The sequence below is a fragment of the Macaca mulatta genome, chromosome 9, assembly GCF_049350105.2.
Source record: "Macaca mulatta isolate MMU2019108-1 chromosome 9, T2T-MMU8v2.0, whole genome shotgun sequence".
Lineage (NCBI taxonomy): Eukaryota > Metazoa > Chordata > Mammalia > Primates > Cercopithecidae > Macaca > Macaca mulatta.
The window spans coordinates 97579361-97593166 of NC_133414.1; the positions used below are offsets into that span (position 1 = coordinate 97579361).

Sequence of the window (13806 nt, forward strand, 5' to 3'; positions counted from 1 at the left end):
AGCATCATCTGCTTATAAAGGTGTCACCTCTTCAATGGCCCTTATTTTTTTTTAATCTCAAGGCAACTTTTTGGAGCTCATGTGAAATGCAGAATTCTTATAAAGACTAAAGCATGTTCTTCATCATTAATTTAATTGTTTAAGTAATATCATAAAGTCAAGGGGTTTGAAAGGAAAAACCATAAGTCCTGTCACCCTGTCACCTGTCATGAGAAGTTTACAACAACAACAACAACAACAACAACAACAAACCCTGATTACTAGCATAATGAGCAAGAGAACTAGATTTGGAAAAACAACTTCCTGAAAGATATTGTGACATTTTGACAAGCCAATTTTACTAGCATCATGGGAACACTGAGCTGAACCAAATTTTCAGGGTCATCTCAACCAAAAAAACTTAGTAAAACTGATGAGTAATTAGTTGAAGACTCAATGACTCATACTTTTCCAGGTCCTTAAACCAAAAGTGGTCTTAAATTCATCATTTTAAGAAGCTGCCTTATCCTCTTTTCAAGGACATGAGGATTATTACTCTTCAGTATGCTCAATTAGTAATGTATCTAGGTTTTCTAAAATGTTTGGACAGGGTTTGAATATTAGAGCAATAGCTTTTGTCTTTTATCTCTCCGTGTCTGATATACTAGGGAACAGGCTGGCTGCCTGAAGTAATTAATAGAGTTTATAAAGTTGACTAATGCTTGCAATTTATGCATTAGAGGAAAATGGTGTGATACATGTAAATGTCTTTGAGCACCAGTCGTGCTTCACTTCTACATCTCATCTTCCTCAAATAGCAAGTTAAAGATGTAAATTCATATAGTATGTTATGGTCATTGTAACAAAACAATTTATGCTACCATTTAAACCCATTATTTAAAAATCACTTCTTTCTAAAAGGATTCATGGGAAAAATATTAGTATAACATTTTCTAGTTTCAAAGGTAATCTATAATTTTCTAATGGCATTTTATTGAAAGATAGTGGGTCTTATTATCATATCTAAATGCCATATTCAAAAGAAAATTATATAATGATGAAAATGAAAAATGCTTTTTCTAAAGGCTTACTAATTACTATAAATTATCAAAATGAGCTTCAAGCAATACTACACAATTTGATAAAAATTTTTTGAATAAAGCAAGGACCTTAACAGTAATATTTTATGAGGACATATAACTTAGTAACCTTTGTTACAACACAGACTTGTAAATTATTCCATGATCCTTAAGAGCCTATTTTCTGTTGACAGTCAGATATCCTCATCATAAATTTAGAAAATCAGCAAAGACAAAAATATTGTATCTATAAAAGGGAGTTATGCTTCCAAAAGAATGTCTTGTTAATGTGCACATTCTAAGCATCTTAGAAGCCTAAAGCCAAAAACTAGAAAGGATTTCAAGCTGTTTTTACAGTTTGGGAAAAAGGGTCAAAGGGGCCCAGGGTGCTTGTTCAAGTTCACATGAAGTTAGCGGCTGTGTTGTAACCAAGGCTTGCTCTCCAAACTCCCAGTTACTACTGCTACTACTCACTATGTAAATATATATGGCCTCATCAGAGGGAGCCTTTCAGCACTTCCAGCTTTGCTCTCACTCACTAGGTTTAAACATTTTCTCTTTAGAATGGCTCAACCTTACTTGCAAAGCAGTTTTAGAATTACGCTACATGCTATATTCACTCCAATAATAGAGACTGCCTTCACTTAAGAAGAAAAGGCATTGTAGCCGGAGATAATTATTTTTCAAATGAAACTACTGGGAGCACAAAGGGATATAAAAGGTATTATTCTTTTCTGCTTTTAAAACGTACTCTATTGTAAATAGGCTTTATATATCAAGCTATTGAAAAGAAACATGTATTGGGCTGTTCTTTGGGGGCTCTGGAGAGGCTAAGGTAATTGCCATACAAGACCAAAGTATCCACAGAATTTACAGAGCTCCTGACATTTTGAAAGTAATTTTCAATTGTCATTACTTAATACAGCAATGGTGGAAAGGAAGCATCTTTATTTTTTGGAAGAAGGAAATAGAGTCAGCAATCAAGTAGCTTGTCTGTTTTCACCAAGCAAGTCAGCAGCACTAGAATTTTCAATTATCTGTATTCCTCTTCTCTGTCGATTAGAAAAGGCTGCATGCGAGGACATACTGGGATTCACATTTATAAAGTCTTCTTACCTAGGGAGTCTCAAAGATAAGCGCTGCAGAGCAAAAATTAGCAAATGGCCTTTGAGAGTTTTAAAATTTTTAATAAAAGAAAAATACTTCTATTCAAGGCCGAGTAGTTTTGTCCTGAAAATCATTTTTTAAAAAAGCAACTGAATCAGTCTCACTGCACTTGAAAGAGCATTGTACCTTGATACTCTCTGTAGCCACAAATCATGCCGAAGTATTAATCTATCAGCATTGGTGGCCTTAGAAACCATTCTATACTTCTGCCTAGCCTGATTACATGTACTTGAATTTAAAACAAAAACAGCTCTTGAAAGGCTGAAAGCCAGCTTTTTAGTTCAGGGCCAACTGCTGGATTTTTTTTGTCCCCTATATTTTGCCCTGCAATAAAATGGAAAGTATGTTTTATTGCTGAGAGAATGGGGCTGCCTTCTGACTACTCACCCTGCAGATGGTCAGCAAGTTCTAATTCTGGTTGGATTGCTATTTCACAATGCCATTCTCAGTGTTTTTTTCTATTTAATTGACATATAGTTCCCATTTTGGAAGAGAATATTGCTCACTTGAATTCTTTCCATAGGGGAAAACAATTTTCCAGGATCCTTTCCCCAAGATTTGCTTAGATCAAGACCAAGTTGTCTTAAGTAAATTGTTGATAAGATTATGGGAATACCAGAATCTTTACTTGAAAATGTCAAGCAAAAACAAAACAAAACAAAATGAAAAACCCACACCAATAAGAAAGCCCCAAATTTCAAAGTCAGCATGTTCAAAACAGCAACTCCTGTGTACTCAACTCTGCATTTAGAAACCTCCTGTTTGCTAGATGCTAGCTGACCCTGAGGCGTTTCAGAAGATGTTACCAAACAATGCAGACCTAAGTCCTGATTTATATAGCCTCATGTGCTTTGAGAGGCATGTGATGAATGCATTTTCAAAGGCCTGAACAACAGCAGCCATTCTCTCTGGAAGCCAGAAGAGCAACCTCTCTGTGACAGACAGAATCAGTTACCAAAGGGTTGTCTCTGCTAATGAAATGTAATGAGAGAACATCTTTTATTGCTGTCACATTGTGTCAAACAACAAGACTCATCACCAACAGTAATCCTGAAAATATCAGACAGTCTTAAATGTTTCTTTGCAAATAAATTTGTAAACAGGAGGGCTTTAAATCAATGAGGACTAATTACAGAAATAGAAGTAAAATATTTAAGGACTATTTCATCAAAGAGCCAAAAGAGTGGTACACAGGTAGGCAATACTCCCTACAGTTCTTGCAGAGTGTCAGTGGAGTGGAGAGGGGGGTGATTGTGGTACTTCATTGTTTAGTGGCAATAAGCGAGAGCCAGCCCTGCAGGCACTAATGTTTTTGTGAGTATCTCTCTTGTCAGTGCACTAATAAGGGTCCTGTTTTGCATACTAGCCTTGTCTCTGGTTCACTACCATAGATACATCTTTCTTGTTTACTTCTAATATTTTCTTCCTGTATTATATGAATCTATTATGAATGTCCTTTTTGGGGACAAGGCAGAGAATATGTGAACAATTTAGGTGCATGATGAGGAAAGTAGGGCAGAACAAGATGGTCATTACAAGGTGGATTTTTATTAAGGTTTTGGCAAATTTGGGCCTTCTTTCTCAGTGTCCTCTTTTCTTCTTTGTCCTCAGAGGAAGGCTTAAGCGATCCTTGCAGGAAAAATAGTTTATGTACAAATTTATAGTATAATATTAAGAAAATCTTTTTATTCCTCTTAGGAGAATTTAATATTTTTGGGGTTCTTTAGAGAGAGGGCAATACTTTAAACTAAGGGAATGCTACCTTGTATAAGACTGAAGAGTAATGACCTTCTTAACCAAGAAATAACATGACAAAGTGGTATAAATCTCATCTGTGGAGATGGTCTCAATGTTAACCTTTGAAGAGGTCTGCCTTTGTCATGAAGTTAAAGGGACCTGAGACCCACTTGCTCAGTCTCACACTCTCTTCTCTAATAGATTTAACATGCTCACATCTCCATCAATATTGAAGATTCATAATCTTCCATTTATACATTTTTGGCGATTTTACTTAGAATGTCTTATTATCTGGTATAAGCTCACTGACTCCTGTTTCTGAAAATTAGATTCATTTGTAGCCTTTGTGAGGGGGGTTCCATCCCTACCACTCTATTGTGAAATGAAACTGAACCCACTGATTTGCTAAATCCAATTTGTTAAGTAACATACTAGAATTCTCAGCAACATATAATATCATTGTTTCTTCCCCTATTCTTGAAGCACACTGCTATAGACTGTGCACTGCCCCCTACCTAAATTCGTACGTGGAAATCTAATCCCCATTGTGATGGTGTCAGGAGGAAGAGCCTTTGGGAGGCTATTGGGTCATGAGGGCAAGTTCTCAGGAATGGGACTAGTGCCCTTATAAAAGAGACCCCAGAGAGCTCTTGTTCCTTCTGCCATGTGAGGCTACAGTGAAAAGGCAGCTGTCTATATACCAGGACATGGGGAGACGTTTCATCTGCTGGTGCCTTGATCTTGGACTTCACAGTCTCCAGAACTCAGAAATAAATTTCTACTGTTTATAAGCCACTAAGTTTACAGTATTTTGTTATAGCAGCCTGAACAAACTAAAACACACAGTCTGTTCTTGGTTTCTGTGCATGTGGTGTTCCTTCTACCCTTCATCTCTCCTTCTCAGTCTTTCTTTCTTTAGCTTTTGCCAAATTCTTCTTTCTTCTCTAACCTTTAAATGTTAACATTCCTCAAGAATCAATCCTAAGTGCCATGCTCTTCTCACTCTCTAATTTCTATCTCATCCACAGCTACAATTTCTATCTACCATTGAAATATTCATTATTCTCAAATTGACAACAATCTTTTCTCTGAGCACCAGACCTACCTACCACATCTCAAAAGTACCTCATTAAAAAAAATCAGTTTATGATCACCCTACTCTCCAAACCTGGGAACCATATAATCCTTCTCTACCTTAGTGAATTCCATCACTTCTCTCCAATATTCAGACCAAAACTCTTTGCACTTTCCCTGACCTTTTCCCCCTTTACCACCTATATTTATTTTCTGAAGACCTGCTGGCTTTGCCACCTAAATATCTCTCAAATGCTTTTTGTTAACTCACATTGTCCTCTCTCTATTCATGTCTACTACTAGCTTTAATATGAAAAATATTCTGATTATTCTCCCTACTTTCAATGTACACCCCTTCAATCCCAGAGACAAGACTGCCCAGTTTTAATATAAACCAACTCATCTCATTTGCCAGCTTAGAAGTCTGATGTGATTTCCCCATTTCTTAATGTGGCTTACAAAGTCTTGTGAGATTTGATCTCTGTCATTCTCTCCTTCCTGATCTCCTTCTCTCTCTTGTTCTAGCTCTCAGACATATTGCTAGTTTAGTTCCTTGACTGTATAATGTTGCTTCCTACTTTGAGGGCTTTTTCCATGCTGTTCCTCTATGTAGAATGTTTTCCATTTGTTCCTCCAGCTAGAATGTTCTCTGCACCTCCTTGCTTAACTAATACCAACTAATTCTTGCCTAGCCAGCACCAGCTAATTCTTCAGAATTCAGGCCACATCTAGTTAAAATGTCACTTCCCCTAAGAAGACTTCCCAGAAAGATTAACATATGCCTCAGTCCCCCACTGGACAATAAGCTCCATTAAGGCAAGAAACTTATCTATTTTATTCATTATTTTATATGCAACATTTTGTAGGCACATAGAAAATAACTGTTGAATAGATGAAAGCATATGAGGAAGTGAATGAACATGGGTGATGCTGGTGCATGAGGGACTGCAGAGCCACGGCAAGGAGCCTTTAAATCTTTATGTATACCAAGGGATATTACAGATTAAAAAAAAAATCTGTCCATGCTCATTTGGAGGCTTTACATAGATTTTGACAAGAGAAGGAGTTAATAAAGAACAATATTGGGTATCATAAATCTAGATAAAAACTAAGTGTATTTACACATCTATAGTCATATAGTTGTCAGAACTTCCCATTGAAGGGCTTAGGTATGAATCCCATTAGCCTTCAAAACTGAAGGATGGAGCCTAGGGCAGCTGAACTAATTAGTGCAAAATGCTGTACTGATTTTCTATGAACGTCATGACACAAAGTAGTTTGAGAAGCGTTGCTAGATGGAATGCATTTGAAGGTGTTTTTGTTGTTTGGTGCTTTTTTTTTCCTTAAAAAGAAATTGAGATCTTACCTTTAAAAGCAAAATACATTGAATCAACAAGACTACAACCTGAATCAGTCTAGAAGTCTAAGTTTCTATTCATTGGGTTGTCAGGTACCATTAAAATGATTTTCATAAAGAGTATATAATAGTATTATAAATGTTTATAATATGAACATGTTGATATGGTTTGAATATTTGTCCCCTCTAAATCTCATGTTAAAATGTGATCCATAGTGCTGGAGGTTGGGCCTGATGGGAGGTGTTTGGGTTATGGGGGTGGATCTCTTATGAATGGCTTGGTGCCACCCCCATGATAATAAGTGAGTGCTCCTCCTCTTAGTTCACAGAGTGAGAGCTGGTGGTTTAATAAAGTCTAGCATCTCCCTTGCTCCCTTTCTCTCCATGTGATATGCCTGCTCCCCTGTTGCCTTCTGCCATGACTGGAAGCTTCCAGTAGCCTCACCAAGAACAGATGCCAGCACTATGCTTCCTGTGCAGCCTGTAGAACCATGAACCAAATAAACCTCTTTTCTTCATAAATGACTGAGGCTCAGGTATTACTTTATAGCAACGCAAAACAGACTAACACAGATGTTAAATGGAATAAAGCAAGATATAAAATTGAAAATGCACTATAAGTACAACTGTAAAATACAAAGATAGGTAATAGCAGTTGTGTTTGGTTTAGATTGCTTTCATTTTCTTTCTTTATCTTGGCTTATATATGTGTGTGTATGTGTGTGTATACATACACATATACAGACATATATAGACATATATATATGCTTTTTTATTTGAAGAAATAGCTGTATTGCCTGTAACTGCTGAGTATTCAGCAATTAAGACATCAAAGATACAAGCTATACACATATGTCAGAAATATTTAACAAAATAAGATATTTAATTTTTCTTTTGATATTTCTGGATGGTTATGATTTTTATAAGACAGGCTTCAATATAGAGATTAACTTTATATCCAAATATTATTATCTCATAATAATTATTATAACTTATTCTTAGAGCCAAATAGTGAAAGTATTCATTGAATTACATACCAGCTTCCCTACTGAGCTGTAAGATGATCCTTGGTATTGGAAATGGTGTTTTCTATTTGGTGTGCACGTTATAAAGCACAATGCCTGACTCATCATAAGTAAATTTTTAAATGTTTATTAAATGAATGAATACATATTATCAATAAAAAATATGTACCTCTCATCACACATGCTACCTTCTTGTCCAAATAAAGTTCAGTGAACCTTCACTTTGATCTGATATTGCCTCTTCTAATGTCTTCATGATTATAATTTCGTATTTTAAAAAGAGAAGCCCTCAGTAGATAATTAGCAGCAATCAAGAGAAGCATGCTATATCGGCAAAATTTCTGCCAAGAACAATTATCTTTGTAGAAAATATATCTCACGAGGCAGACTGAGGGCACCTATCCTGCAGTAGAGGAGTTTTGAGAACCACTTCTACTGGAACATTTTTCTCAAGCCAATCTTCCTAGACTATCTATCTGAGCTGAGTGCCTGGTGTAGTTTTACTGGCATGGTCTGTATATTTTGTGAAATCTTTCTGCCATTGAGATTGATTATGCTACCATTGAAGTTTTTAAACGTCTCAACTTAATCAATCTTTACAGTCAGTCCTACTTTTTTTCGCTTCTTACCCAAATAGGCATAGTCAATGAGATAATATCAATAATGATTTCCCATGGATAACTAACATAATCATTTTAGTTGAGTTTTAAGAAATACACACACACACACACACACACATATATATATATATATATATATTTTTTTTTTTTTTTTTGAGACGGAATCTCCCTCTGTCGCCCAGGCTGGAGTGCAGTGGCCGGATCTCAGCTCACTACAAGCTCTGCCTCCCGGGTTTACGCCATTCTCCTGCCTCAGCCTCCCGAATAGCTGGGACTACAGGCGCCCTCCACCTCGCCCGGCTAGTTTTTTGTATTTTTTAGTAGAGATGGGGTTTCGCGGTGTTAGCCGGGATGGTCTCTATCTCCTGACCTCGTGATCCGCCCATCTCGGCCTCCCAAAGTGCTGGGATTACAGGCTTGAGCCAGCGCGCCCGGCCAGAAATATTAATCTTATCTTCCGTAGGTTTTGCAAAACATCAAGAAGACCTTAAACAAATAAAGCTTCCAAAGTGGAGCCAATTTAACATTGTCTTTCTAAATGGTCAAGATATTGTGATCCTTATAAAAATTTAGAGGCTTTAACAGAAATATCCCAGATTTTAAACAAATTAGAGCTGGTTCCTAGCCCCTGCAGCTTTGGCAACCCTTATAAATTCCTTAAATACAAAGTGAAAGTATCAAGTAGTTAAGGGGAAGAAATTCAATAGGGAGAAATAACTGCTAATTCAAATAGAGTTTTAAACTTGATAGTTCAACTAGAAAGCTTTCTCTGGGGAATAATTCACAGTTTGCCTTCTTTGAGTGACAGGACACCTAATTAAGAGATATCTTACACTTCAGAAATCTTCTGATATTAATTATTTATTAGAAGATGATAAAATGCTAACAGTGTATAAGACACAATAATAACTCCTCCAATATTTATTTATTTGCTTATTTACTTATTTGGCTGTTTTTAGGAATAAAGGTCACATTATCAGCCTCATTAGAATTTGGATCAAAGGTTTTAGACATGTTTCATCAAGCAATTACCATTTTCTAAATAATAATCAATATTAAAAAAACATGGACTATACATTCATTTGGGTTTAGTGTGAATTGAGCAGAAAATTCAGACAAAACTGTACAGTTGAAATTTGTTGGCCGGGCGCGGTGGCTCAAGCCTGTAATCCCAGCACTTTGGGAGGCCGAGACGGGCGGATCACGAGGTCAGGAGATCGAGACCATCCTGGCTGACACGGTGAAACCCCGTCTCTACTAAAAAAATACAAAAAAAAACGAGCCGGGCGAGGTGGCGGGCGCCTGTAGTCCCAGCTACTCAGGAGGCTGAGGCAGGAGAATGGCGTGAACCCGGGAGGCAGAGCTTGCAGTGAGCCGAGATCTGGCCACTGCACTCCAGCCTGGGTGGCAAAGCGAGACTCCGTCTCAAAAAAAAAAAAAAAAAAAGAAATTTGCTAAGACAGTAGATCTTAAGTGTTCTTACCACACACACACAAAAGTAACTATGTGAGGTGGTAGATGTGTTAATTCGTTTGATTGTGATAATCATTTCACAATGCATTCTTACATATCAAATCAGCATGTCATATACACTTTAATTGTATACAATTTTTATTTCTCAGTTACATCTCAGTAAAACTGGGAGAAAAAGTATAAACATAATGGCTATATTATAATCTACCAAATCAATGGTTCCAAATAGCAATATTTGAAACTACTTTGATGTAGGTAGTCATTTAATTGCTCTTCTTTCTTCTTTAATTAGAATTGAAGTCTCTTTTAATCAAATATTACTGTTTTATTAAAAATAATTGCATTAATGTTTTCTAGGCAAGGTTTAATTTCATAATATGCTACTCAAGTAAAAGTATATTGCTTACATAAGATTAAAGACTTCTTGTCCAAGTAAAATTGATCAACATAATAGACATGGAATCTGTAAATTCAATTATACATCAAATGAACTAAGGTATATTTCTAGTTATTTCTAGTGATATACTTTACTTATTTATTTAGTAAGTTAGTTAGTTACTTACTTACTTAGTTATTTTTGAAACAAAGTTTTGCTCTGGTCGCCCAGGCCAGAGTGCAATGGCGTGATCTTGGCTCACTGCAACCTCCACCTCCCAGGTTCAAGTGATTCTCCTGCCTCAGGCTCCTGAAGATCTGGGATTCCAGGTGTCCATCACCACGCCTGGCTAACTTTTGTATTTTTGGTAGCAACAGGGTTTCACCATGTTGACCAGGCTGAACTCAGGTGATCCTGACCTGAACTCCTGACCTCCGGTGATCCACCCACCTTGACCTCCCAAAGTGCTGGGATTACAGGTATGAGCCTAGTGACATATTTTTATAGCCTTTAGAATTTGCAAAGTGTTTTTATACACTGCCATCAATTAAATCTCAAAAATGCCATTTTAAAAGTGTGAAAACAGAGACTGAGAGAGAGGCGTTAAGATTCATGACCAAAATCACTTGTCTGGTAATGACAGAGCCAGGAGCAGAACCCAAGGCTTCTGGCCTTCATTCAGGTTCATGTTTTTCATATTGACTGATTTTCTTCCAATGTTAAGAATTGATGCCACACCTACCTCTAATTGTCTGAATATCTGAATTTCATTGTTTCAGTTTTTCTTACTTACTACTTTTAATCGAAGTATGTGCAAGTGAATCCGTGAATGGCCAGAATTCAGGAGATGTACACACAGTTATCTTTATAAAGTCAATAGGACACTGAGAAACCTATGACTAACTCAGTCACTTCCCCATCACTGATAAATTTGAAGCATGATAGTGGTCTCAACTTTAAGTGGAATAAACAGGAATTCTACAAAAGCATTCATTAGAAAATTTTTCCAGGTCTTAATAGGAAAAATGAGATTAAACTTTCAAAGTTTAATAGGAAAGCAGCAAAAATACACTAGTCTACAAGACTCTTGAATTTTTCTGGTAACTAAGAATAGTTGCTTAACTGGATTGTACATGAATTTTTAAGATTACCATCCGATGTTTTATATATATTATATATATATATGCATACAGATATATTTAATACCGTATGAGTATAATTATATAAATTGTAATAGATATAAAATTACATATATACTATAGGTAAATTATATATGATATATATATATACAATGACCAATGAGACCCTTAACAGAATACACACACACACAGACACACACACACACAGACACATACACACACAGACACACACACACACACAGACACATACACACACAGACACACACACACAGACACACACACACAGACACAGACACACACAGACACACACACACAGACACACACACAGACACAGACACACACACGCAGACACAGACACACACAGACACACACACAGACACACAGACAGACACACACAGAGACACACACACAGACAGACACACACACACAGACACAGACACACATACGCAGACACAGACACACACAGACACACACACAGACACACAGACACACACAGAGACACACACAGACACACACACAGACACATACACACATACACACACACAGACACACACACACGAAAATAAAAGCTGACATAAATTATAAAAGTATGAATTTTGACATATATCAAAAAAAATTCCTATAGGAATAGGAATAGCATAGGCCATAACAAAGGCCATTTTATAACTTTAAAAACTGATAAGGTACCTTAAATGGCACCTTTTCCCACCTCGGTGGAATTATTATTAATACTAGAAACTAAAGTCTAAACTGAGTACCAATGTGCATTTTAGCCTTTTGAAATAAACCAGGACAATTAATACTAATTATCCAGAACATAAGCAGTCTCAGTGACTGCATGGAGTCTGGTGTTACAACTGGCCTGTTTAACTTCCTAAGCAAACCTTAGCAGAAGCACTACAGGCATTCGATCTCGGGGCTATGCAGAGGATACAGAGGAGAAATTGTGAATGTTTTCATATAGCTTTGAAAATAACATAATTTTATTAGGTTAACATGGAATATAATTATTAATATTTTAGTTATAGGACAAACTTTTCATCTTCATGGAGTCTCAAAGCAAAATACATTATTTTACTTCTTTTGATTTTTAGGTTACTACAAAACCAATGGATCAAATTCTGGCCCTGAACTATCTGTTTAATGCTAACTGTTGTCAATTTAATCCGTTAGGTATGCTATATGCTATTAAATACTAATTACATTGGGGAAAGAGGGGAGGATTATATAGATTACTGATATTTTAAAAATAATAATTTTGCAGAAAAAGCTAATATCAACTTACTTTAAATCTTTGTCAAAAATATTGTTTTAATCAAAGTATTCTTGTAGAAAGAATTGTATTTGTATACATCATAATTAATGGGATATTTACCATCTCATGTCATTTTCATATCAGTAACATCAAAGTTCAAAGTAATGATGAATTAGCACAGGGAAATATTTCTAGCCTTATTATTTTTGATACAATTCGACAGGCAACTGTGGAACACAACCACCATTTGTTCAGAAAGTATTTTCTGGAGGACAAATAACACGTTTACATTTAATTGTTTATATTAGATTTTAAAATAAGCATTTTTTCTTCCTGAGATCGTCTTCATCACAAAATTAAAGTTTTGTGTTTGAAGAGAGACATACTACTAGGTAAACATACCATGTAATAATTATCTTGAAGAATTTGCTTCTTTTGTCTGTCCAGTAATTAGTTATTTCCTGTCAGAGTGCTGGGATGTGTCAAGTCCAACAAAATATTTGATCTTATTTCCATTCAAAATCATTTTTCAATCAAGATTCAGGCCAAAGGAAAAAATCCACTTACTTTGCTTTAGCTTCTGCATCTTCATATGCTTTATTAGAAACATCATCCAGCCCTCCAATCAAATGTTTGAAAGAGCTGCCAGAGGAAAAAAGTACAGTGATTAGAATAAATCTTCTATAAAGTAATAACAATGGCAACCTAATCAATGATATAATGAAACAATCTTAAGGCATCTAAATAAAAAATAAATTCAAACACTTAATCTAAATACACTGTTAAGAAGCACGTTAGATATTATTTTTCCTGACTAGCATATAAACTCTATGAGATTAGGGACCACCTCTACCTTGTTCGCCAAGAGAGTTGCCAAAACATAAACAAATCTGGCAGCCATATCTGACAAAAGCAGATATTCAAATAATTGTTTGGAATAAAGTCAGTGACACACTAAATGATATACATCACAAAATCAATGAGTAAACTAAAATACTGAAATGACAGCAAGATCTACCAATTATGGAATGCCTCCTTTATGCCAGGTACTGTTATTTAAATTACCACTAACATATATTAATTCCAATTCTCAAAAAAAAATTCTGAAAAACAAGCATCATTATCTCCACTTAACAAAATAGTAAACTAATGTTCACAGGCAAAATAAATACGCGGAATACAGGAAAACAACAGGAGAGAGTCACAGAAAAATTAACTCATTTTGGAAGAGTGAAAAAACAACTTTAGCATAAAACAGGAAGAGTGATTGAACTGCTTAAATCCAATCTATTCAGTATCCTGCTATGCACCTGGAACTGTATTCAGACTTCTATAGTGAAACATGATCAATTCTGTCACTAAAATAGTAAATACTACAGCATCAACACAAAATGAATAAACACATGCATACTAGAATCACCCTTGAAAATTACTAAATACAACCAGATACAGTAACTCTTACTATACACTACATTCTGGCAACTACTGAACTAGAATGAAGGAAAGAAAAAAAAGTCCCAGTACC

At 35.8% G+C, this 13806-nt stretch overlaps 1 protein-coding gene across 3 annotated transcripts in view; it reads right to left on the reverse strand.

Moving 5' to 3' along the window:
• The window catches only part of PRKG1 (protein kinase cGMP-dependent 1), a 1342028-nt gene that overhangs the window by 117388 nt on the left and 1210834 nt on the right, over window positions 1–13806 (reverse strand). For all 3 annotated transcript variants that reach the window (XM_001099261.5, XM_001099460.5, XM_077945585.1), the window contains one exon: window positions 12849–12923. In XM_001099261.5, coding sequence (XP_001099261.1) covers window positions 12849–12923 — 75 coding nt within the window. The remainder of the gene's footprint in view (window positions 1–12848; window positions 12924–13806) is intronic.